This window comes from Dipodomys spectabilis, unplaced genomic scaffold, assembly GCF_019054845.1.
Source record: "Dipodomys spectabilis isolate Male_0828 unplaced genomic scaffold, ASM1905484v1 ptg000051l, whole genome shotgun sequence".
In the NCBI taxonomy this organism is placed as follows: domain Eukaryota; kingdom Metazoa; phylum Chordata; class Mammalia; order Rodentia; family Heteromyidae; genus Dipodomys; species Dipodomys spectabilis.
Genome location: NW_024870728.1, coordinates 11873473 through 11900212, shown reverse-complemented (window position 1 = coordinate 11900212; position 26740 = coordinate 11873473). Strand labels below are relative to the sequence as shown.

The following is a 26740-nucleotide window of genomic DNA, read 5'->3' as shown; positions in this document are numbered from 1 at the left end:
AGACAAGAGAAACAGTTCTCATGGACTTTTCTGTTTGGGCTGGTTTTGAACTACAGTCCTCAGATTGCAGCTTCCTGATTAGCTAAGATTATCTAGGCCTAAGTCACCAGTGCCGAGCTGCGCTGGCAGTCTTGAAACAAGCATGAAGGACACAGTGTAGAGTTAGTGATCCCAGAGCCTTGCAAGGTAGGGAAGTAGACACTGTGCCCCAACCAGCTGACAAAACCAGTATACAAAGGGATCCCAGCATCACAAATTGATAGAATTCCTCCATCTCACAGAGATGGCATGGAACTGACCTTGGCAGCAAACTCGGCCAAAGAAGTGAATAGAGGGCATCCAGAAAAAGGAAAACAGCCAATATGTATCCCCAAACCCCTGCCAAGAATCAGGCACATACAAACCAAAACACAAAATTTTCACAGCAGAGCCGGGCGCTGGTGGCTCACGCCTGTAATCCTAGCTACTCAGGAGGCTGAGATCTGAGGATCGCGGTTCAAAGCTAGCCCGGGCAGGAGAGACCGTGAGACCCCTATCTCCAATAACCACCAGAAAAACCAGAAGTGGCGCTGTAGCTCAAGTGGTAGAGCGCTTGCCTTGAGCTGAAGAGCTGAGGGACAGCGCCCAGGCCCAGAGTTCAAGCCCCACAGCTGATGGAAAAAAAAAATTTCATAGCAGTGATGTAAAAAAGATATATCCAATACTGCTAATTTTAGAAAGAATGGACAACCTCAGAGAGGGGTCGGGGGAGAAAACTGCTACTACCTTTTGGAAAAAATTTTGACAGCTTCTATTAGAATAAGAAATACACATGTCCTTTGACCCAGAAATCCAATTTTTGGGAATTAAACTGCAGAAATAAAAAAATGCATACATGCATGAGGCACACATGCATAGGGCTTGGACTTAGGGCCTGGGCACTGTCTCTGAGCTTCTTTGGCTCAAGGCTAGCACTTTCTTTAGCCACAGCACCATTTCTGGCCTTTTCTGGTTATGTGGTACTGAGGAATCAAACCCAGGGCTTTAAACTTATGCTAGACAAGCATTCCACCACTAAGAAATATTCCCAGCCCTCATTTTCTTTTTCTTTTCTTTTTTTTACAGGGGGAGGTGCCAGTCTTGGTGTTTGAACTCAGGGGCTGAGCTCTGTCCTTGACCTTTTTACTCAAGGATAGTACACTACCACTTAAGCCATAGCTCCTCTTCTTCCTTCCTTCCTTCCTTTCTCTCTCTTTCTTTCTTTCCTTCTTTCTTTCTTCCTTTCTCTCTCTTCCTTCCTTCCTCTCTCTCTCTCTCTCTTTCTCTCTCTCTCTCTCTCTCTCTCCATCATGGGGCTTGAATTCTGGGCCTGGGCACTGTCCCTCAGCTCTTCAGCTCAAGGCTAGTGCTCTACCACTTGAGCCACAGTGCCACTTCTGGTTTTCTGGTGGATAATTGAAGATAAGAGTCTCACAGATTTTTCTTGCCTGGACTGAGTAGCTAGGATTACAGGTGTGAGCCTAGCCACATCTTCTTTTCAACAACTTTCTTCAAAGTGGCAAATGTATGCACACACACACATGCACACGCGTGTGCACACACACACACCAGTAAACAAAGTCTTCTAATAAAGCTATGATTTAATAATGTAAGGTCCTCTATATGTAGAATAAGCAACTGTTTAAAAAATTGAGGATGTCAAAACTCCCTGCAGGAGGATTGCAGGCTCAGCATCTGTTGGTCCCTGCCTACTCCAATCTTTCCTGTCACAGGCCTTTCCTGTCACTCTCCTTGCTCCAGCTCTGCCTATGACTTCAGGAAGATGCCTCAAAGCTTCTGTGCCCCTTATACCCAAGGCTACAGGCCTGCCTCCGGTATAGCTTGTCCAGAAAGTCTTTTAGATGTCCTCCAACAAACAAACATGGCCCTCTGGGAACTGTACATTCCTTCCTAACACACGTATCACCTGCATCTAGAGGCCACTCAGTGCAGGTCTCTGAAGAAGGAGAGACCAGGCTGGTCTATCCTCCTGTTCTGAGGACATGCCTGAAGCCTACATCTGGAAAGCACCAGTAAAAGGTTTAGACAATGGGTAACAAGTAACATTAAACAGCATATTTAACATCTATAAGGAGTATTGCCCTTAAACACAAGTCCCTGTACATCTTCCATCCTGGAACCAAGCAGAGCAGAGGTGTTAGGAGGAGGGGGCTTGCTGCAAAGCTCCCTGTTGGCTCCCCCTCCCACTTGGGGCTCCCCCTCCATCCTGCCTTCTACCTCCAGGTCGTTTTTCTCTATGACTCCCGTTTTTGGACGGGCCCTGGCAGTAATAAAACTCTCTGTCTGTTCTTTATGAGCTCAAGAGAGGCAAGCTAGGATTTGCAAAAATAGCCTTCTAAGAAAGTGAAAGGAAACACAGTAACACAAAAAAGTACAGGAGAGTCAGGCCCTGGGAACCCTGGAAGAAGTTAGAAGAAGCACGGCCAGCTTTCCTGCTGGTAAGGTCCAGAAATGGGCACTCTGCCTGGATTTCCTCCCGCCTTGGTTTCCAATAGCCTGGACCCTCTCCACAGTGTGATCTGGGCTGCTTGTGTGTGTATGTGTGTGTGTGTGTGTGTGTGTGCGTGTGTGCATGCACATGTGTCTATGTGCCTTCATCCACCCTACTCTATTTTAGGACACAGGCCAAAGCCCTGATCCCTGAGAGGGCTGGTTCCTGCTTTGCTTAATAGTTCAGTGAATGGCAAATCCGGAACTCACCAATAGCCCTGCCAAACTTTCCCAGTTACTCAAAGCCAGCAGCCATGAGTTACTCTCAGACCGGCCCTTCCCAGACAGGAGACGCCCGAAAAGCCAATCTCTCCATCTTGTTCCATTAGGGCTATCAGAATGCAAGGGCATCCACTTCAAACTTGACAGTACAGCCCCTTCTTCCTTATCCCCCTAGACCCTGCAGCTCCTCTGCTCAGGCCAGCAGGTGCTGACCACAGATGCCCCCACCTGCGTCTTTTCACTCACACTGTATCCTTCCATGCCCAGGCTGGGCCTGGCTTTCTCCCCAGCCTGACCCAGACGGAGACTCTACTTTTTTACCCTTGCATGAGCCAAGCAAAATTGGAAGTTCTCAAAAAGACAGTTAGCAGGAAATCCAGGTCCATGGCAGAGGCAAGGAGGAAGGACAAGCTTTGGCGTGGAAACAGGATGTTTGCTGGACACAAATTCTGGGCCCAAATGGGAGGACAGTGAAGCATAGGACAGCCCAGACTTGGTGGACTCAGGTCTCCAGCCCTGCTCTTCCTCCAGCTTCCCCACAGCCCCAAAGCTCTATTTCGCTGTGCCCATCACAGCTACTCTATCTGTGGTGGCAGATTCCTGTTTTTTCCATACACTCTTTACTCATTCCCATTTGGGCCCAGCCCCTAAACTGAGACCCGTCAGGCAGTCCTATGTCTAGATGCTCCTGGTATTCAGAAACAACTCAAAACTTTGCTAACTAACTGTCTTAGGCAGGGCCTCTGGAATTGGACATAGCTGGGTTTGAACTTGGCTCTGTCTCCACCAATGAATGGCCTTGACTGCGGACTCTCAGGCCTCTATGAATGAGTTGGCAGAGTACTCTCAGAGAGAGCTGCTTGTGAGGATCATAGGATTGAAGGCAGATAAAGCACAGAATACGGCACACCCGTAGGTGGTGAATGAACATTTCCACTACTCAGCCAAGACAGCGATGCCTTGTCTCCACGAGCACAATTCCACCTTGCTCTAAGCTTATTACAAGTCTTAGTAGCAACAGGTCCTGAGAGTCACTGGGCAACCCACATTGCACTTGGGCCCCACACCTCATCATTGGGAGGCCGACTCACCACACACACAGAAAGCCAGGTCTCCCATTGGCAGGACTTTCTCAACCTCAAAGGTCCTGACCCCTTGCCAATCCCCACCCATGACCCCCTTTAGGCCAGCCATACCAGTCCAAGGGTACCACTCCAGTGTTCTTCAAGACCAGGAGCACCACGGAGGGTAGAGCCTTGAGTGGTGCTGCCCCAAAATTAAAGTCAAGTTTCAAAGGGGTTAAGATGGTAGGTATCCTGTTGATGCTGTGTAAAGCAAAGACCCAGATTCAGAGCAGAGGATAAGGACAGGGTGGGGCTCGGTTACTTCCCATCCCCTCACCCGACAGGTGTGACTCGGGGGCAGGGATGAACTACCTGGCTCTCTATCCCTCCAGCCAATCCTTGCCCTCCCAGACCCTTCCATGATCAGATAAGAATATGAACAAGCGAAGGGGTGACATTGTCCCAAAAGGAATGTACTCATTACCTGACTTGTGTAACTGTAACTCCTCTGCATATCATTTTATAATAACAATTTAAAAGAAAGAATTTGGTGCCTCTTCTCTCAAAGAGATGGGAATCGGCTTCTTGCTGTGGCATCAGCAGACAGCTCCATGCACACCCCTGATAGTCCCTGCTTGTTTCTAGATGCAGCTTACCTGTGTTTAGTGGGCACCTTGTAGGTGAGCTCATTGGGGGTGGGTTCATGTGCCAGGTAATTGTTGAGTGTGTCAAGGTTGAAGAGGCGCCACAAATACCTCCTGGTGATGCCCTCAGTGCTGCCCATGGAGTAGCCATCCAGGATGGAGAGTAGAGGATACACAGCCACCAGGGAGACACGACACAGCTCCTGTTTCTCACTAACCTTGTTATCTGGGGTCAGAAGGGTGGAGAGAGGAGGGAGCTCACTTCCCAGAAGCCTCTGGGGTGAGATGTACAGGACCTTGATGAAAGAGCAGCAGCCATGCCTTCAGCTTTGGATCATTTGCAACAGCAGCCAACCCTGGCCTGAGACTTACTGTGTACCAGATACTGTCTCAAGTGCTTTACATTATCCCTATATTTAATACACATCACTATTAATTTTCCTACTAATTTTCATTAAGCACTTTATTGGCACACAGTTCAATGCTTTTTGTATATTCACATAATGGTGTGAATTTAACAAACGTCTATCATCCACCAAAGAAAACCAGTACATTGCTCCCATTTACCCCTTACCCCGTCTTGGTAACCATGAATCTTACTGTGTGTGGAAAAAATATACATGTACACACACATATATATTTGTACACATTTTATGTGTATACATAAACAAACACACATATATATTCCCACATACACATTTTCTCTTCTGGATGGTCCAAATAACTGGAATCATTCCATATGTGGCTTTTTGTGACTGGCTTCTTTCCTTTAGCACCACGCTTTCAGGGTCCTTCTACACTGTGGCCCTACATTCCTTTTGGGGGTTTGTTGCCATTATGGTCTTCATTTTATAGACGAGGACACTCAGGCACAAGGCATTTGAAACAACTTTGTAAGACCACAGGACCAATAAGTGTAGGAGCCAGAACCCAATCTCATGGAGTCTCCATTCTCTCCTCCTCCCCCATCCAGCCTGCCACGAGTCAGGAGAGAACCGAGGCTGAGGTGTGCCTAAAATCCCACTGGCAAGCAGCATGCTTCCTAACTCTTCAGAGTGAGACTTCCACAGCTCAGATACACACACATATGGACACCCACCTAGACAGACTTGGCATCCACAATCAGACACCATCCAGCTGGCCCCCGCGCACTCTGCCAAATGTCCTGGACCTCAGCATACCTTCACCCAGTCTCATATGCCTCCTTGCTTCCCTTTTGCTGCCCAACCCCCACCTTGACTCTCTGCACTGGGTTCCGGGTACCTTTGCAGGACACGAGAGAGTAGCTGATGGTCCAGGAGTACTGGAACCTGTGCTTGGGGCAGGCTGTCAGGCTGATGGTGTACTGGGAACGAGGTGGCATGCTCCCCTCTGAGTGGTCCAGCTGCAGAGCTGCTTGGGAATGATGGGTGGGGGGAGTTCAGGATCAGTTGGCAGCTTGGCCTCTCCTTTCCTTCTCAGATACCCTCCCCTGGGCCAGCAAAGCTCTGGCTGAGAGTATGCCCAAAGTCAGGGGATGAGGAACAGGTCAGGACTACACTTCACTGTGTTACAAGTACCCACCTCACTACTATAAACTGGAAGCAGTGGGTTTTCAGTTCTGCTTTGCTTAACCCAGACCACAGTGTCATTGATCTGTTGTAAGCAGGGACCCCGCCACCCCCACATACAATTCCCTTGCCTCCTATTCAAGTACCTGGGGAGTCATGTTCTACGCCCTCAGGACTAGTCTGCTCCAGGGTCAGGCGGTAATAGATGGTGCAGTTGCCTTGGTTCAGGAGAGCCAGGTCCCTAGACTGCCTGCTGTTCACCAGCACATTTCCAAAGTCCAGCTCTTTCGTCTTTGCCTAACACCAGAGTCAGCCAGCCACCATGGTTCCCCCAGATCCCACCCCTGCTCTCCCACCTTCCTCAGAGCACACCCAAGGAAGGGGAGGTCCTGGGGTGTGGGTGGAGCCTCTGCCCTCTTGGAGCAGGGAACCTGGGGCCCTTCCTCATAACTGGTCCCTGTCCCCTTCCTCCCACCCCACTGAGGTCCACACTCACACTGAGGCTGGCAGTGGTGCCCATGCCCACCAGTCGGACCATGTAGTATGTTGTGGACTGAAGCTTGGTGTTTAGGTGCTGGCCGGCTTCCCAGACCCACATTCCCACTCGGTACAGGTACTTGGTCTGCTCCAAAGGACTGAAGATCCACGACAGTGTCTGTGGTGATAGAAATGGTCCCTGCATGGGGGCTTCCTGAACCCCCTCCCCGGGCTCCTAGCCAGCAGAGGTCCCATTGCAAGTTGTTAAAATTTTGGTAATGCTTTCTGAGTATCTACCTTATGCAGGGCATTTTACCCGCATGATGTCACCTCTTGAAGCCCCTCAATCACTGGTATAATAAAGATTTTATGTGTGTGTGTGTGTGTGTGTTGGTGCTGATCCTGGGGCTTGAATTCAAGGCCTTGGCACTCTCCCTGAGCTTCTTTTACTCAAGATTAGTCTTCTACTAGAGCCACAGCTCCAATTTGGGCTTTTTTGGTAGTTTATTGGAGATGAGTCCCATGGGCTTTCCAGCCCAGGCTGGTTCTGAACCACGATCCTCAGATTTGTTTCCTGAGCAATTCATGCTGGACCCTGGTATTATTTTTAACACTCATTTTGTTATGAGGAGTTGGAGCCTCTGAGAAGTGGGGTAACTAGCCCAGGGTTGACCCTAGTTAGGACAGGTGCTGGGGCAGGATGTTTGAGCCAACTCATGAGTATGCATGACTTCTCATGTCCACTTTTACTGTCTCTGGGCTCTTATGGGCACCAAGTATTGGTGGTTCTTGCTCCAAGTCTGTCCCCTAGGCTGGGGACAAGGCCTGCTGTTTTGGGTTACAACTCATACCCCCCTTTTAACTGTAGCTGAAACCTCTGGGAGTCCCCTTCCTCGTTGCTTTCTGAGAGCTATTCATTTGCCCCAAACCCTGCCACTCCACACTACCCTCCTAGCCCTCACAGCTTTAGGAGCCATGGATAAAAGGGTGTAGGCATGCCCTGGGTACTGACATTAGAAATGTTTGCCAATGGCTCATACCTATAATCCTAGCAACTCAGGAGGCTGACATCTGAGGATCGTGGTTCAAAGCCAGGCAGGGCAGGAAAGTCTGTGAGACTCTTATCTCCACTAAAACTACCAAAAAGCTAGAAGTGGAGCTGTGGCTCAGGTGACAGAGAGTTCTAGCCCTGAGCGAAAAGAAGGTCAGGGACAGTGCCCAGGCCCTGAGTCAAGCCTCAGGATAAGCTCAAAACCAAAACCAAAACCAAAGAAATGTTTGTCAGATCCTAGCTCTGCACATCCTAAACCTTGATCTTAGAAAGTGACTCTTTCCCGAGTGTGAATTCTCTGTCTGATGGAGGTGATGAGTTGGTAGTAATACCTACTCACAGGCTGGGAGACATGCTGTGGGGTAAGTGTGTGTGTGTGTGGGGGCGGGGTGTAATACATCACAGACCACACGTGTCACAGTGAGAGATGATAAAGATGAAGAGTACTTTCTCTTTCACCTGGGCAACAGGCACTCACAAGGGTCTCATTGGGATGGATGGTCCCCTTGGAGGGCTGGACAGCCAGTGTCCTTTGGTGCTGCTGGGAGATCCTCCATTCAAACTCCAGAGGCATGCGTGTGGGGTTGCAGAATGTGAAAGGGCTGGTGGAAGAACAGCCCACCCAGGTGGGCTTGAAGTAGATGCTTTTGCAGGTGTCCAGCTTCAGTTGCACTGGCTCCTCCCGGCTCTGCATGCTCACCTCCTGGGCCAGAGGAAGGAGGGAAGTACCTGGCCTCACCTTGAGGTCCTGGTTCCCCAACATTCCAAGGCAGCCCACCCCTGACACCTTGAAAGTGAAAGCAAAAGCCTTCTGCTAGCCTTGGTGTAGCAGCTTCTGTTGAAGGTAGATTGAAAAGAACATAGGAACAGGTAGGTGCTGGTGACACATGCCTGGAATCTTAGCTTCTCAGGAGGCGAGATCTGAGGATCATGGTTCAAAGCCAGCATGGGCAGGAAGGTGCATGAGACCCTTATCTCCAATTAATCACAGAAAAAGCCAGAAGTGGACCTGTGACTCAAGTGGTAGAGTACTAGTCTTGAGCAAAAGAAGCTTAGGGACAGTGCCCAGGCCCCAGCACTAGCAAATAATAGTAGTAATAATAATTATTATAATACAAGGACAAAGAAAGTAGATGTAGATCATTTCATGAGTTCAGATGTGGTCCACCATGTTGACCTGTCCATAGGCTGGATCTAAACCCTTGGACCAGGTACCCTTTATCTTGGTTCCAGACTTCATGGAGGTACACAAGCAGAGCCCTGATTGGGGGGTTGGGGGAAGAGTCATTTTTGAGGGAGCTAAGAGGCCTTTCCTTACAATGCTACTTTCTAGAAGACTGGCCCCTGGTTTCTTCATGGGGGCTTTAAAAACCAATGTCAGAATGTAATTTTGATAAAAAGTCCTAGCTTATGGCCCACTCCCAAAGACTCAGCTGTCTTACCCCTGCACCTACCTTGAGATAGTGGGGGTAAAAGTTGAACTGCAGGTAGAAAATGTGTTGCTTCCAGGCAGTGCCCTTGGGGTGGGTGCTAATAATAAAGATCTGGTGGGCTCCAGGCGCTACAATGCCTGAGGAGGGTCGGAGGGTAATATCTGAGCTGCTCTTGGGGGTCAGGTTGAAGGTCAGCATTTCGGAACCTTTGTTTTCCAGAAGCAGGCTGCGGTAAGAAGACTCACCAGAAGGCACTGCAGGAAACAGCTGAGGGCAGGGGAGAGGAGGAGGGGAAAGTTACTCAGATCTCTACTCTTAGATACATACTCAGGGCCATCCATATGGACTTTGGGGGAGGGGGGTAGAGGGGGAGAGGGTTGTGTGGAGACTGTCTCCAAGGAGATCCAAGATGACAGCCCACAGTCCAGCCAAGCCCTAGGGTCAGGGAATTGAGGGAAACCAGAGCCTGGCACCAAGAAATGCCTCTGTTCCCCAGAGACCTCCAGGCACAAAGACTGGATGGCCACAAGTATTGGAGAAACTCACATCTCCAAGTCCTGCCCTTAAAATGACAAGTTACTCTTTGGAGACCCAGTTTCAGAGATCCTGGAGAAGCTTAGGGATGCAGTGGTCCTCCCCTTTTCTTTCCTGGGCTTGGGGATTGAAACAGAGCCCTGCCACATGCTGGGCAAATGCTTTACCACTTGAATCTCACCTTTAGTCATTTCTTCTTCTTCTTTTTTTTTTTTTCTTTTGGGTCCGGTCGTGGGGCCTGAACTCTGGGTCTGGGCGCTGTCCCTCAGCTCTTCAGCTCAAGGCTAGCGCTCTACCACTTGAGCCACAGCGCCACTTCCGGCTTTTTTCTTTTTGCTTATGTGGTGCTGAGGAATTGAACCCAGGGCCTCATGCATGCAAGGCAAGCGCTCTACCACTGAGCCACCTTCCCAGCCCCTTCTTTTTGTTTTTGAAATAGAGTCTTAGCTAACTTTGCTCGAGCAGGCCTCAAACTCTCAATCCTCCTGCCTTTCTTACCTGAGTAGCTAGAATTATAGGTGATGGACCACCACACTGGGCTTCAGCTCCTTCTAGATAATTCTTACACAGGTGGTTGAGGGGAGCTAGCTCCTACAAGTCTAGATCTCAAATTCTCCTTGGACTATAACCAGTACCAGGTTAAGAACTGACCAAGGTTACAACACAAGACCTATAATCTCAGACTCAAGTTCTCAGACTCGTGTGTGTGTGTATGTGTACAGGCATATGCATGCCTCAGAGCAACAGGGACCTGCTAGACTGCACTAAAGGCCACAGACCATTGGGAAGAGCTGCCAAGAGCAGAAGCTGAGGGAGTCAGTGAGGAGAACCCTAAGAGCTAGGGAGGACTTTGGGAAGGAGAGACCCCTGAGCCAGATATCAGGATGATTCACATTTGGACTGGAGGGCAGAAGGTAGCTGGTGGGGAAAGCAGGATCGTCTCAAATTAGGGCCCTTCCAGTAAACCAGACTACTAATGAAGAAGCTCATGATGGTGCCAGAAGCCACAGGTATCAGAGGCCACAGAAGAACTGGCAGCTGGCAGCCTGGCCTTCTTACACTGCACTTTTTAGCCCTATGTCAATCTGCTTCTAAGGTTGAACAGGCTCCTCTAGGACCTGGGGAGTGGGCTGGGAATTCTGGCCCCCTAAGAGTGCTTTTCAAGGACAAGGCTCATGGGTTGGGCTGTCATAATCCCTAGGGCCTAACCTGGGATTTGGGGCCTGGCAGGTGGGTGCTCAATGATCAGGACAGAGACAGATGAGAGAGTAGGAGTGTTTTAAACCCAAAGGTGAGAGGACCAAGTGAGTACTTCAGAGAAGGCAGGGCAGGGCTGCTGCCCAATTCCCAGAAGGTTGCAGCTTAGTGTCATGGCTCAGATCCACTCAGGGAAGCTATGGAGATGTACTCCAGAGGCCATCAGAGAGAGCGGGGGAGGGAGAGAGAGAGAAAGGGAGGGATAGAGAGATGGAAGGAGAGAGAGGGAGGGAGAGGGGGGAGAGAGAAAGAGAGAGAGAGATGAGTGAGAGAGAGGGAGGGAGAAAGAGAAGGAAGGAGAGGGGAAGAGGGAGAGGGAGAGGGAGAGGGAGAGAGGGAGGGAGAGAACACAAGGGGGATCTGCAGCCCAGGGCTCCTCTGCCCCCCTCCCCCGGCTGTCAGGACTATACTCACCTTGGGTGTATCCAGAGAATATTGGGGTATGCGGTGTTCCGAGACAGCGCTATAGCTGTGGCCTCGAACCTGCACTGTCAGACACCAGGGTGGGGACACAGTGCAGTCCTCTTCTATATTACTGTAGCTCCACAGGGCCTGTGGGGAGCCAGCCCAGAGGGAAGCTCAGAGCCTGGCATCCAGCCCTGGAAGGCAGCCGCCGTGTCCCCTCCCCGCCCCTCTGCTGCAGGCATCCGACATTGGGCATAGAAAGCAGAAGCCCAGGAAAGACCACAGAGAACAACAGCTATACACAGCCCCTCCCGCATGAGCAGGCCCTGTGCTGAGGGCACCCTCTCTGTAGTCCTTATGGCTGCTCAGAGGAGGGTTGGGTGGGATGTGAAGGCAGCATTCATTCTGTAGGAACGCGCTGAGAAGCGCTCGCCAATGGAAACACAACGTGAGCCACAAACGCTGGCCACAAATGCAATTTTAAATGTTCCAGTGGCCACATGAAAAAGTAAAACATGTGAAGTTAATTTCAATAATATTTTTTATTTAACCCAACAGATTCAAAATTTTAGGGCTTAAGATACACAATCATCATTAAAATTATTAGTAAGATATTTTACACTCTCTTCACAATAAGTCTTTGAAACCTGGATATATTTTATACTTAGAGCACGTCTCTACACAAACCAGTCACATTTCTTGCTTTTTTTTGTGCCAGGGCGGGGGCTCGAACTGAATGCCTCACACCCTCATATGGCTTTTTTGTTCAAGGTTGGTGCTCTACCACTTGAGTCAAAACTCTACTTCTAGCTTTTTTTGCTGGTTAACTGGAGATGACAATCTCTTGGATTTGTCTACCTGGCCTGGTTTCGAACTAGGATCCTCAGAACTCAGCCTCCTCAGAAGTTAGGCATGAGCCACTAATAGGCTTTGGACCTGCCGTAGTTCAAATGCCCTGTAGCCAGGTGTGGTTTGTGTTTGATTTATGGGTTAGCATCAGGCTAGAGCTGCAACCCCGAAATCTGTGTTCAGTCTTGGCCATCTGGGAGACCGGGCCTTATTCCTATAAACTTCTATACCACCCTACTGTCAACACAAGAGAACAGGGGCCATTAAATACTCTGCTTTGTGATGTGTCCTTCCAAATTTGGGCAAGGTTCCAAGATTGTAGATGAAAAGGCTATGGCCAGAGACATTACTAAACGTGCCCAAGGTTCCATAGTTGCTAAGCAACTTGATCTTGACTGCTACCTCGCTTTTCTAGCCTAGCATTGGGCCACTAGGAAAAACCAGTATGTGGGCAGAGCTGAGAAGGAAAAGAAAGCGGGGCTGCTGAAGGCACACAAGGACTAAAAGGCTGGCCAGCTCAGCAGAGCTGGGAACAGTCTATGTGCTGTGTGCTGAGGTCCTGGACCAAGGGAAGTTGAGCTAGAAGCCTCTCCCTTGACATACTTCAGTGCCCCACATTCCAGGCTGCCTCCTGGCCTGGTTCCTGCCTGCACAGCTCCCTTAGAGGGACCACTTCTATTTCAAGAACTGGAAGCCAGAAACAGGCCCTCCCTCACCAGCCAGGACCCTGAGGGAAATAATCCTTCAGGCTTTATCTCAGTTGAGTTGAGGCGGTAAAGCAGGGCCGTGAGTCTGGGAGGGTCTAATCCCAGGGGACACCCTGCTTTCCCCTGCCTTGAGTCCCCAGGCAGAGAACTCCCTTCCCCCCACTCATCTAGTCTGCACACATGTACCCACCACACCCACCTTGTAGACGGCAAAGGCTTCGAGCTCCACAGCATAGAGGCTGTTGGGGCTGGGTGGCTGGAAGTGCAGGCGCAGGGCCATAGACTTGAGTGGGGGTACATCAAAGGTCTCCGGAGTCACCCAGAAGGGGCAATCAGACCTGTGTGTCCAGACTACTGTGATCTTGCCTTTGGTGTGGTTTGAAAGGCACAGGGGGATAGGGTTGGGGGTCTCAGGCCCAGGACAGGAACCAAAGTCCACCTCAGCAGGCTCTACACGGACCACAGGGGGAAAGATGGTCATGTCACTGGTGCCATCAAATAAGAATTCTGTTGTGGGCGGGATGCGGGGCAACTGCAGGGCTGGTGTGTTCATGTCCTGCACAGGGAAAGACAGGGACAGAGCCCAGCTGCCGTTTCTCCTCCTGCTGCTCTCCTTCTGCCCTCTCATTTCCAGGAAAGTCTGCAAGAGTTCCAAGCAAGTTATCTCCAGCTATAGGGGTGGCCACAAAGCTCTGAGGACACAATCACCCAAGGATTAGAGAGGATAGCATGTTCCAGAGAAACTTGGAGTGTCTGAGGCCCAAAGGGATCCACAGTACCTCACGGGACACCATGAGGGCCCCATTTGGATCCTGTTCTAGCTTCTTCTCCCTTAGCATGGCAGTCAGGATGTCAGGAGGGTAGGATATCAGGCCTCGAGTCTGGTGGGTACGGTACCAGGTGAGATGCCGAGGCTTCAGGATGACTGGCTTGATGCGGTCTGAATGGCAGGTCCCAATCAGGTCCAGGAACAGTGGATCCTATGACATTTTCCATGTGTGACAGGGCACAGAAAAGATGGTGGAACAAGAAAGTGCTAAGGATTGAACTGCAGAAGTTGCAGGTGGAAGGAACATTCTGATAGCTGCTGGTTGGCTCAAGAATCAGCAAAAGTCCAGGATAAGGCAGGAGTAGAGCACTCAAGCCCTCCAAATGGGATGCTCAGCTACTGTCTGTCTGTCCCTACACAATCTATGGGTTCCTAAGGTATTTTACTGCTTATCCTGCTGCCAGCCAGGAGTCTATATGACAAGCATTTCTGGCTTTTTGGGGGGGGAGGGGAGGCGGGCAGGGAGCAGAAACTGGCTGTGTTCTGTTCATCTATTCCAAAGCTCATATTGTATCTGCATGAGAATTATTTTTTTCAGTTGTGGGGCTTGAACTCAGGGGCCTGGGCGCTGTCCCTAGAGATCTTTTGCTCAAGGCTAGTGCTCTACCATTTTTGAGCCACAGCGCCATTTCTCGTTTTCTGGTGATTAATTAGAGATAAGAGTCGCACAGACTTTCCTGCCTGGGCTTTCTTTGAATGGCAATCCTTAGATCTCCTAAGTAGCTAGTATTACAGGCATAAGCCACCAGCGCCTGGCTACTCGAGAATTTTGTTTATTTGTCAGCTGTGGGGCTTGAACTCAGGGTCTGGATGCTGTCCTTGAATCTTTTTGTGCTCAAGGCTAGCATTCTACCACTTGAGCCACAGTGCCACTTCCAATTTTTGAGTGGCAGCTATACTTTGGTCACACTTGCCATTATGCACAGAAACCCATAGGTCCACACACCACGTGCCCAAGGATTTGGGTTTGGGGTCTAAATTGAGATCCCTCTGTTCGGCATGCATGGTATGGAGTGACATCCAAACCTCCTCATCCCAGTCCAATGGCAATAGCAGTAGCAAAGCAATAGGAAATAGCAAAGCTGCTGACCTGGCAGTAGTCAGGAAAAGCTTAACAGGTTCACCTAGCTCAGCGTGAACCCTCATGTGTGCCTCCCATAGCCTGGGCTGGGGTCCTGAAGGAGGAGCTGACCCAGGTAGACAGGCTTAGAAGTTCCAGAATACAGGAGAGAACCCACTAAGTTGTGTCTTCATCACTGGTCTCAGATTGCCCTTCCTCCCCCCTATAAGACAGAGGCCCCTCCTCACCCACTACTCACCTGGTGGTGGATAAGACAGGCCACCCGTCGAAAGTAGATGTTGGGGTGAGTGGGCTGGAAGGCACAGTGCAGGGTCATGCGGACCTTGCCCATCAGGGTCCCAAAGGCAGGGCTGATACTGAACACACTCTCCTGGCAGTCAATGATAAATTGAAAGTGGGCCAAGCAACGTGACTGGTTCTCAATCCACAGGGTCTGCTCTGAGCGTTCTCCAAGTATGACCCAGCTGAAATTGACACAGGAGTGCTGAAAGGACACAGCAGGACCTGGGCATAGGAGACGGGTCTCTGTGAGTAAGTGGGTCCTGAGGCCACTTAACTGGTTATCAGCTTTCTAGAGGATGTCTCAGGAAGGTTCTCCCTGCTTAGGAGGTGGTGCTAGCTGGAGACACAACCAGACTGGGTAGGCCCAAAGCCCCTTCAATCTAGAGTCATGGAAAAAGATATCCCTCGGTATCCACAATGCTTCCTCCGTGGGCCACCAGGGGGCAGCAGACACCCAGGCTGAGAAGACAAGAGGCAATGCCTCTTAGGAGGGAGCAGACTAGGGAGTGCAGCCTCCTGGGATTGTCAGTACCTTTACATAAACCAATGACTTGGAGCAGAGTTTGGGAAGCACATCCAGCAGGTAGGATGGAGAAATATTCCACAGTTTTACTGTCCACAGTCTTGGGATGGAAGAACAGAGACACACATTTCTTCTCTCGTGGGGGTACAATGCCATAACTCTTGGAGCAGGAGAACGCCTGGTCTTTGAACAGAACATCTGGGACCATTTCAATCCGGAAGGGAGCATTTACCTGTGGGGCAAGGTCGTAGGGGGCAAAGGGCCAGCACTCAGGGTTAGGCAGTCTAGGCACTGTACCAAGCATGCCAGCGAGGGGATAAGGGACAGATGGCAGTCAGGCTGGGCCCACTGGCTGCTCTGCCTGTGAGGTACAGCTGCTTCACCAGAAGAGTAGGCCAGGCCAGGCCCAAAGGGAGCACTGTTTCCTTTTCCCAAAGGTACTATCAGAGCTAGCTACGGTGGTTGTGGGATCAGGATGCTTGGGGCTGCTTAAGGGATTTCTCCAGGGGACCTGCAGATACCTAGGCCTAGCCCCAGCTGAGAGGAACTCCTGTTGAGAGATGTTGACACATGTGCATCAACAGTCATTACTATGTAAAGCTTGGGATCAGAGGGATGGAGAGCACTGGAAATGGATTATAAGGGTACCCAGACCTGGGGTTCCTGAGTCCTGTCTCTCCTCGCCCCCCCCCCACTCCATTATCTCTGGCCCTGTACATACTGCAGATGGGTTATACAGTTTGATCTGTCTCTCAGCGATGCAGCCCACAGAGACAGGGCCAAAGTGCAACACTTTCTGGAGGCCCTCTATATCTTTGTCTTCTGATCGCTTGCGTCTGATGCTCACCAGCAGCTGAGCACATTTGCCTGGAACAGAGATGGGGAGTCTGGTGAGGAACGCACTGGGGTCTATGTGGCTTCAGCTGAACAGTCCTTAGAAGGCACATATTCTAGGAAGGAAAATCTGATGCCGTCAAAGAAAAAGCCCAAGCGCTGGAGGAAAGATGGACTGGTGGAAGCCAGCAGGAGCCAAGCCCATGTGGGAGATGGGAGGTAGCCTGAGGCCTTGAGACCCAGGTAGGGGCAGCAGCTGGTGCTGAGGACAGATAGGAAGACAGGCCTCACCTACACCCCGAATCTGGATGCTGCTCTTCTGCTTGCAGTCCTTTCCATAGCAGCACGTGGCCTCAACTTCATGGATGACAGCTACGAGGGGCTGAAAGGTCACTTTCATCTTACAGGCCAAGCCTGGCTCCAGTAATCCCGTGACAGGGAAGATCTGGAATGGGCTGGGGAGCTCCCAGGTGAAGAAGGTAGGCAGGTCCCTGAGAGGGTGGGCAAGAGGCAGGTCACTGCCACTGTGCTTTTCCTTATGATTGCTACTGTCTGAGCAAGGTTGAGGCTCTGGGTGGCCTCTCTGCTTCCCACTAGGAGGTACCCATCTTCTCTCCTCCCAGGACTTGCTCTTGCCACCTCTGAGCCTCAACCTCTTCCCTTACCCCACATTCTCCAGGCAGAACCAGGCTTCAACTGTGTCCCCAATGGCACACATGGGCAGGTGTAGAGATGATGGGCAAACTAGCTTGTGGCAAGGCAAGATGGCCCTCAGACACACAGGGAATATCCCCTCCTCTTTCTCAAACCACATCTGGTCCATGTATTCCTTCTGCAATGGCCGGATGAAAAGGGGAGAAGCAGTCACTGAACAGTGGTCCTCGAGAGACAACCCACGCCACCCATTGTAAGCCATCCCTCTTTAACAAAACTTTTGGGGAGAGGGCTGGGCAACAGCCCACCATATCAGTGTGAGGAGAGATTCCACTTCCTGTGCTCCTAGACTGTTCAGGTCTCAGAGACTACAGCCTGCTTTTCAGGGAGCAAAGAATTTTGAGGAGTTAGATATGCTGGTAAGTTTGTCATTCTAGCTACTCAGGAGGCTGAGACAGGAAGATCACTTAAGCCTAGAGGTTTGAGACCAGCTTCACAACATAGATTATGATTCAACATAGTGCATTTCAAAAAAAAGTTTTATAGAGAATCTTGACATTTGTAGGGAACAAAAGAGGCCAAGAAATTTGAAAGCTAGCACAGTACTACAGCTTTTAACCCAGCATCCAATGGGGAACACTCATGTATAATGATAGCGAGTCCTCTTGAGGACTTTGCAAACTGAAGTGTTTGCTCTGGCTGGTGGGATGTGTGTGAAGGGAGCTCCTTGTTGCTTGGCCCTCAGTCCTGTTCCTGACCCTCCACTACTTGTCTGGCAGGCCTCACCTTCTCCAGAGGCCGGAAGACGATGGGGATTGTGAGGGTGATGCCTGGGCTCAGGAAGATGGGCTGAGGGATGGCCGTGAAGAAGAACTTGGTCCTGGGAGGCCTACAGAAAAGAGGAGGGGGAGAGCGCTTTGAGCAGAAAAAGTTAAGGCACAGTGCCCAGACCCTGAGTTCAAGCCCCAATACCGGCACACACAAAAGGGGAAGGTAGGTAGGTCAGTTAACACAAGCTATAATACTAAGAGGGAGAGGAAACCCAAATGATAACCTCAATAAAAATATTAGATACATTTCAACATATGATGATAAGAAAACCTGTCAGCAGAACAGGAAGAGAAAAAAGGTCCCTAAGAATTATGTAAACAGGGTGAATTTGATCAAAGCATATTATAGGCATGTTGTTAATAATACAATGATATCCATTGTGTAGTTAGTTTATGCTAATAAAAAAGAGAAAAGAAGAAAATAGAAAGATATCCTTAATCTGATAAAAAATCTACAACACAAACCAGAACACAGCAACAGTAACCCACCAGGAAACCTCCAGTTTGGTGGCGAAACTTTGGAATCTTCTGCTTTGAGACAAGAAGAAAACAAGGAGATCTTTTATACTACTCTGCTCAGCACTTTCGTATTTAACAGTAGAGAATGGAAAGACAAAACATGATGTAAGAATTGGAAAGGAAGAAAGGGGAAAATGCCATTTTCTACATAAAATACAAATGTGCATATGGAAAAAAGAAAAGAAATAGTAAAATTATCAGACTTAATAAGAGGCTTTATCAAGGTTGCTAGACACAATAGTCATATGAGAATTAATAATGTTCAAAAAGCTAGGATTGGGGGTAGTACCTCAAGTGGTAGAATGCTTCCTTAACAAGCAAAAAACCCTGGGTTCAGCCCTTAGTACTGTTTTAAAAAAGCCACAAACAAGAAATGAAAACAACTTTAAGATATAGGTGTACTGCTGCATGTCTGTAATCCTAGAACTTGGAAGGCAGAAGTAGGATTTTGAGCTTGAGGCCAATCTGGACTATCTAATACAGCACTGTCTCACTTACACAATACATAATCACATATACATACACACAAATATACATGCCTGTGTGTGTGTGTGTGTGTATGTGTGTGTGTATATATATATACACTGAATAATGAGCTGGGCATCAGTGGTTCATACCTGTAGTCTTAGCTACTTGGAAGGCTAAAATTAGAGGGATTGTGGTTCAAAGTCAGCTCAGGCATAAAAGTCCTGGAACCTCTTCTTAACTGAGAGGTGAGTACAGTAGCACTTGCCTGTTTTCCTAGCTATGAAGAGAGGCCTAACATGCAAATTGTGGGTCACTAGGCAGAAAGTGAGACTCTATCTAAAAAATAACCAGCACAGAAAAGCACTAGAGGCATGGTTCACTGGTAAGAATAGCTGCCTTATAATATACATGGCCCTGAGTTCAAAACCTAAGCATGCCCAAAGAAAAGAAAATTCTTAGAAATAGGCTAAAAACTGTGCATGCTGTCTACAGAAAAGAAGAAAAAAACCAGCAACAAAAACAAGTCAGGCACGAGTGGCTCACAACTGTAATCCTAGCTACTCAGGAGGCTGAGATCTGAGGATCACAGTTCAAAGTAAGCTAGCCTGGGCAGAAAAGTCTATGAGACTCTTATCTCCAATTAACCAGTGAAAAGACAAAAGTGGAGCTGGGCTCAAGTGGTAAAGTGCCATCCTTGAGTTAAGGGAGAACCCTGGTTTTGAGTTCAAGCTCTAGTACAAGTACCAGTGTGTGCTTGCTCTCTCTCTCTCTCTCTCTTTCTCACACACACACACACACTATAACTTATTAAGAAATATTACACTGCCTTCATGGATTAAAAGACTCAGTGTTGTAATGTCAGTTCTCCCCAAAATTGATCTATAGATTTGATTAAATGCCAATACAAATCACAATTTTTTTACATTGTTTGAAGATATATATAAAAGTTCAAAGGATTAAGATTAGCTAAGACAATCTTGAAGAAGGAAGGGGTTAAGACTTACACTATAAGATATCAAGATTTACTACAAGCGTTAATAACTCAGGCTTGTATTAGCCTGATACAAGGGAATAAAACAAGAGTCCAAATATGGACCTGTATGTAGCAAGACATTTGATACATGCCAGTGGCATGGAGATCATCAGAGAAAGCATGAGCTTTTCAAGAAATGCTGTGGAGATCATTAGTTAATGGAGGAAAAATATGTCATCAGGTACCAAGCCATTCACAAAAATCAATCCCATTTAGATCAAAGACAAATACAAAAGGCACAACTATGAAGTCTCTAGAAAATACTATAGGAGGGCTAGGAAGGTGGCTCAGTGGTAGAGCGCTTGCCTTGCATGCCTGAGGCCCTGAGTTCGATTCCTCAGCACCACATAAGCAAAAAGAAAAAAGCCGGAAGTAGTGCTGTAGCTCAAGTGGTAGAGTGCTAGCCTTGAGCTGAAGAGCTGAGGGACAGCACCCAAGCCCAGAGTTCAGGCCCCACGACCGGACCCCCCCCGCAAAAAAAAATACTATAGGAAAATATCTCCAGGATCAAGAGGCACAGAAGGACTTCTTAAGCAAAGTACAAAACACCAACCATAAAAGAAAAATTATGGATAACTTTGATTCCTTTGAAATTAAAAACTTCTATTCTTCAAAAGACACAATAAAGAAAGGAAAGGTCACTTGGTGGGACAAGACAGTCCTAACACTTAACAGAGTGAGTGTTAGTATCCAGGATGAGAACTCAGACAAAAAGTGAGGACGACAAAGGCAAAGAAGAACTAATCTAATAGAAAAATGGGCACAGGGCACAGGTGGTGAGGCTCCAGCGGCAGAGCTCTTGCATAGCAAATATAGGCCCTAAGTTCAAACGCCAGTACTGGCAAAGAAAGGAAAGAAAGAAAAAAAGGAAAGAAGAAAAAAAAGGGAAGAAGAGAAGGAAAGGGAGGAAAGGAGGAGGAGAGGGAGGGATGAAAAAATGGGCGCAGACTCCAACATCAATTTCAAAAATTAGGAAATGCAAATGGTTAATAACCTATGCAAAGATGCTCAGCCTCATTAATCAGTAATTAGGGATCAAGGAGATGTAAATTGAAGTCACAAGTTACTATTAGGAAAATTCCAGACAATATCACTTATTGGTAAGGGTATAGAAGAACGGAAATTCTCACAGGCTTGAGGGGGAATATAAACAGATTCTATCTTTGTACTTCAGAAAACAGTTTAACTTTATATGCAAAAAACATGTACATATCCTAAACTTCAATTCTCCTCCATATCTAAACTCCAGAAAAACACTTGTATTTGTGCATCACAAGACTTTCACCTAACTTCTGGGAACAATCTCAGTCTTGAAACAACCCAAATATCCTTCCATAGAAGAATGCCTGGCTATGTCATGGGCACACACTGCCCTATAACAAGAGGAGACAGATGCCCATAGATACCCATGGATATGTTTTATAGACATAACTGAGCAAAATAAATTACAAAAGTACATTCTACATTTACATTCTAGCTGGGTGCTGGTGGCTCATACCTATTATCTTAGCTACTTAGGAGGCAGAGATCTGAAGAGCTCAGTTTGAAGCCAGCTTAGGCAGGCTGGGCAGATCTGAGAGACTCCTACCTGTAGTCAACCAGTAAAAAACCAGAACTGGAGGCAAGACTCAAGTGGTAGAACACCATAAACTAGAGGCATGACTCAAATGATAGAGCAACATCCAAGCAAGAGCTCAAGGCTCTGAGTTCAAACCCCTGTATCAACACAAAAAGTATGCCACATTCTTCTATTTACATAAAATTCATAAGAAAGTATATTATTAAGGGACACTGACACAGGTGGTAGATCTATTTGAGAAAAGCAAGAAAGTCTTACATAAAAGGGCTCTTTTACCATCTGTGGGTAAAAAGGCTGTGTCTATGAAGGGAGTACCTAGGTGGCAGAAGGAAGACTTTAGATTCTGTCATTATTCCACGAATGAATCCAGTCACACAAGGACCTTTTGGTAGACTTCCTCAAATTACACATTGTGAGCATTCATCTGACTTTATATGGTACTTTTAAGTTTGGTTTACAGAACCTGCTTCAGGCCTGAGGGCTCAGGGGTTGGGTTTCCTCTCCCTCATTCTCGTACCTGTACTTCATCCTCTGGATCTTCATGGAGAGATTTTTCAGGATCAGGTTCCTTGTGGTCTCCTTTCCCAGATCCCAGTCTTTCCACTTCAGCTCCTCAGCTACCTCAATGCCCCAGAAAATCCTCTTGATCACTCTTTCCAGCTTCTTTGGACCGCACTTTTGAATGTCTATGGAGGTAGTAGGCTGTTCATTGGGCAGGGTGAAGGAAGGCTGCATTAGTAGGATGCAAAGACCCAGAAAACATGGAAAGATCTGTCTATCACCATCCCTGTCTTCAGCACGTCATGAAGAACAACACCCCTCCCTGCTGGGGAATGATACGGGGTCTCGTGAACTTTTCTGCTCAGGCTAGCCTTGAACAGAAGTGCTCCTCTCTCAGCCTCCAAAGTGGCTAGGATCATAAGCATAAGCCACTGGTGCTGGTTCCCAGATTACCGTGCCATTTTTATGAACACTCAACTCATTGCCACTTTATCTTTACCAAGTATTGCTCATCTGTTGTTATATAGCACAAATATTTGTTGACTGTCATGCACCAGACACTGTGTGAAGTGCTGGGACTAAGACCCACAAATCCATTCTCTTGGAACTCCCACTTTAAGTTTCAACATTCAATACAGAATGACCATATTTATGGCCAAATACTCTATTTCCTTTCCTGGACGATGCATGGAGGAAAGGTAACACATGTAGGAGGATAACTTACTGTAAATATCAATTGCATCAGCTACCCTGGTGCTTAGAACATGGAGTATAATTCACAAATAAGGGCAGTGAAGGAACCTAGGGGTTAGCAGCACTGAGCAGTGATCAGGTGAGGGGAAGTAGGGGGATTATTGTAGCCCTATAGCCTGTCTGGTAGGAACAGGAACCTGGGGGGAGATAGCCGCTGATATAGACTCCATCAAACACAGAGAGAAATAGATACAGGCCATGGCTTCTCTCTTCCTCTCACTTTCCAGTCTCCTCTCAGCTCATCACAGAACAGGAAGGGCAAGCAAGTGAATCCAAATGGCATAGATGGAAGGCAAGATGCCTCCCATGGACCCCAGTCCAAAGGAAGATGAATGAAACAACATCACATCGGAGGGGACAGGTGCCATTCTCATACACACCACACCAGACACAAGGTCATACCTCACAGTCACAACCCTAGACATTAACACTGCTACACACCAAGAGCTACAGAATTACAAAAGGTCATCAGCATCCACACTGTGATTAAACACATAGTCCTACGAGTCAAGGCCGAAAAAGCTTCTTAAGTGAAGAGAGAAACACTGGCCACTCAGCCAGCCTCCACTTTGGTCCAGCTCCCTGGAACGCTCTTCCCACAGCATCTCTATTGCACGATCAAATCTACCACCATTCCATTTTTTTGGTACTTTGTCTAAGCAGGCTCTGATGCTGGTGTGTGCACAGAAAGCCAGGTCCCTCAGTTTCACACCTCATGCTCCAGCACTGCCCCGCCCTGTTGTGCTCCACTGCCCTGGGCAGGTCCTCACCTGCGCACTGATGCTGCTACTGCAGACACTTGGACTTATACTGCTGTCATTGATGGTGGGGCCAGCCATCGTGCTGGCACTCACAAAGGATCCACCGGAGTTGACAGTGCAGTCGCCACTTTCCTTGAACTTAGTGACAGGGCTGGGGCTTGACTGGGTGAGCATTGTGCACCTGGAACATAAACAACATTTTAATTAAGCTACAAGTTCCTGGCAGATCCAGCTATGAGTTGGGAGCTGGGAGGAGGCCAGAGGGGATGAAAAAGGAAGATCCTTGGGGAGACTCACCATGACTAATGTGGAGATGGAGCTAAGAGCCTATTCTCTGGCTCTGGCAAGAGGTATGAGGTGGCCCCATGGTAAATGTGGCTGGAAATAAAACCTAGGACTTTACCTGAGGGCCTAGTGACTCACTACTCAGGAAAGGCACTTGAAGGAGGAGTTTGGAATAAGACTTACCCAACCATGCCCTTCCTTGGCCACACCTGACCCCATCAAACCCTCAGCAGGGGAACATATATTACTGTTAAGCTGGATTTTACTCTCTACCTGTTTCCTTAGAACAGATCTTGCCTGCTGAAAGACGAATAAGGGGGGATGAATGAGACTGCTGGGGTCTTGGTTTTCTGGGTTTCCTCTACCAGCACCTGCAGACCATATATAAAGTAAATATTCACTTGAAATAATGATTTAGTTAGAGGATAAATGACTGAATCTCTAGAGCAAAGTGGTCCCTGGGTAGACTTCAGCTGAAAATTCTATACAAGTGTATAGAACTATCACATGGAAACTATATGCAGTGTGTCACGCATATTACACAGATGCTATCTGTCAGAACACCCATAGCTTTCTCCCAATGTTCAAAGGGGTGACAGGGACACAAAGTGTCTTAGGCTCTAGATCTATCACCTCTAAGTTCCTTTAGCTGTTCCTTTAGCTGGTTTCTTCAGGTGTGCCTTTGGAACCTAGGCAAAAGGTATCAACTTCTACATTCAGGCACTTTTAACTATGGCCAGCTCAGATGCAAGATTGAGTACATGATTTTCAGATCTCTATGCTGATCCACCGTTAACACTCGGCTTGAGTTACTCTTTACAATCAGCATCATCATAAAAATCCTTTGACACATACACATGACTTTGTCCTTCAAACTATAATGAAAGCCACAAGTGTAATTCATTCTAGAAGCCATAAACAGGCAAAAAGAAGCCCAGTACCAGTGGCTCACGCTTGTAGTCCAAGCTACTCCAGAGGCTGAGATCTGAGGATTGTGGTTTGAAGCCAGCTCAGGCAGGAAAGCCCATGAGACTCTTATCTCTAATTAACCACCAAAAAGCCAAAAATGGAACTGTGGCTCAAGTGGTAGAGTGCTAGTCACGAGCACAAAAACTCAGTGACACTGCCCAGGCCCTGACTTAAAGCCCCAGGACTAGAATCTCCCTCTCCCTCTCCCATTCTTCCTCTCCCCACTCTCTCTCCTCCTCTCCCTCCTCCCTCCCTCTCCCTTCCCCTCTCTCTCTCTCTCTCTCTCTCTCTCTCTCTCTCTCTCTCTCTCTCACACACACACACACACTCAGAGCAAAAAGAAATAGGTGAAATATATTTCATTTAACCCACTATATAGACTACTATCACCTAATGTGATATAAAACTATTAAGAAACATTACACGATTGTTTTGTGCTGTGAAATCTGGTAGCATTGTTCACTTCTAGAGTATCTCAATTCAGATGGTCCACCTTTTTGGTGGATACTGGGGTTTGTACACAGGGCCTAAACTTGCAAGGCAAGATCTCTGCCACTTTTTTTTTTTTTTTTTTTTGCTTTAAGGTTACTTTTTGGAGAAGATCTTTCATTTTTTCCTGGGGCCATCATCTTCCTACCTACAACCTCCTGCATAGCTAGGGCCACAGATACATACTGCCATGCTCAGACTATTGTTGAGATGGAGTCTTGCTAACTATTTTGCCTTGCACTGTGATTCTCTTAATCTGTGCTTCCAGTGTAGCTCTATTATAAGCATGAGCCATTCCCCCCAGCCCAGATGACCTATTTCTACTGACCAAATGCAGCTCATCAGCTACATTTGTCTAGTACTCCAACACATTTTTTGAACACAAGAATATTTTCAGACTATTTGGTATCTTTTTCCACTTCTTCCAATAGCAATCTCAAAAAGGGTATCAATTTTTGCTGATCTGTGAGAATTTATGTATCATATGTATGTTATTAGGACCTTAGTTCTTACAACAGTTTGCATTGCATAGGACTTGCTTTTTATTTTAGTTTGCCTTTTCAAGTTTGTAGTTAAATTCCTTGTTATAATGTACTTTAATTTAATAAGCAAAATTTTAAAATCCTGTGCTGGTGACTCACACCTGTAATCCTAGCTATTCAGGAGACTTAAAATCTGAGGATCATGATTTGAAGCCAGCCTGAGCAGAAAAGTTCATGAGACTCTTAGCTCCAATGAACCAGCAAAAGGCTGAAAGTGGAGATGTGGCTCGAATGGCAGAGTGCCAGCCTTGAGAAAAAAAAAAGACAAGCAAGAGTGCAAGGCCCTGAGTAAAAGCCACAGTATTAGCACCAAAAAAATTGTAATTACTCTTAGGAATTTATACCCTAGACTACTTCCTCCCTGGTACCCATCCAAAACAAAAAGATTTTGTTAACTTAGAGTTCTGAAACAGTCTCAAAACACTGAACAAGACTATTTTAGGTTTTACTCACTTATTCATCCATTCATAAAGCACTTTTTAATAAGTGCCTACAGGACAAAACAGCCTTGGTCAATGGCTTTGTCGATGTTCTGGTGGATTTTTTTTTTTTTTAACTGCAAGCTGGGAGGCAAGGAAGATAAAGTGTCATTACTTTTCTGTCATGGGGTGGCTTTGCAGTCCTGTCCCATTCACTGTTGACTTCAGGGGATTCTACAGAGAGTTTTGAAAATCTCCACTCAGCACAAACTACCCCCCCCCCCCCCCGCCCCCAATACAGAGAAGAACGCTGGTCCAGCTTGGGCTTACAGAGGAGAGCGAGCACTGTCCAAAGGGGCCAAGGAAAGCAAGGCTCCGGCCTCTCCCCAAACTCTCTGGACACAGGCAAGCTTCAGGCTTCCTTTATCTGCCTGATTTCAGTCAACCAACGTTCCCAAAATGACCAGTAGGAGAAGTGTGCGTGCGGTCGAGGGGGAAGCGGGGGAAGGGACCCTGCCGAGCGGAACAAGAAATAGATAAAAACCAAACAACAGCGTCTGCTCAGCGCCGCTCCCGCCTCGGCTTCCGGTTGCCCGGTCTGGTTAATCTTGCCCAAATCTCAGTCTCACGAGGCTCTCTGCAGCGCACGGAGGCGACCCCAGGCCGT

General features: G+C 47.8%; 1 protein-coding gene across 1 annotated transcript in view; it reads right to left on the bottom strand.

Annotated features, from left to right (window-relative positions):
* Positions 1-23543, bottom strand: part of Cfap65 (cilia and flagella associated protein 65) — a 35392-nt gene extending 11849 nt beyond the window's left edge. The window contains exons 1-18 of the mRNA XM_042679337.1: positions 23379-23543; positions 21872-22056; positions 17712-17814; positions 16937-17103; positions 16563-16762; positions 16159-16304; positions 15447-15669; positions 14871-15136; positions 13512-13702; positions 12922-13309; positions 11176-11313; positions 8992-9237; positions 8016-8240; positions 6506-6664; positions 6156-6306; positions 5723-5851; positions 4472-4685; positions 3948-4076 (exon numbers count right to left, since the gene is read on the bottom strand). Of these exons, the coding sequence (XP_042535271.1) occupies positions 3948-4076; positions 4472-4685; positions 5723-5851; positions 6156-6306; positions 6506-6664; positions 8016-8240; positions 8992-9237; positions 11176-11313; positions 12922-13309; positions 13512-13702; positions 14871-15136; positions 15447-15669; positions 16159-16304; positions 16563-16762; positions 16937-17103; positions 17712-17814; positions 21872-22056; positions 23379-23543 (3425 nt within the window). The remainder of the gene's footprint in view (positions 1-3947; positions 4077-4471; positions 4686-5722; positions 5852-6155; positions 6307-6505; positions 6665-8015; positions 8241-8991; positions 9238-11175; positions 11314-12921; positions 13310-13511; positions 13703-14870; positions 15137-15446; positions 15670-16158; positions 16305-16562; positions 16763-16936; positions 17104-17711; positions 17815-21871; positions 22057-23378) is intronic.
* Between the last annotated feature and the right edge of the window lie 3197 nt (positions 23544-26740).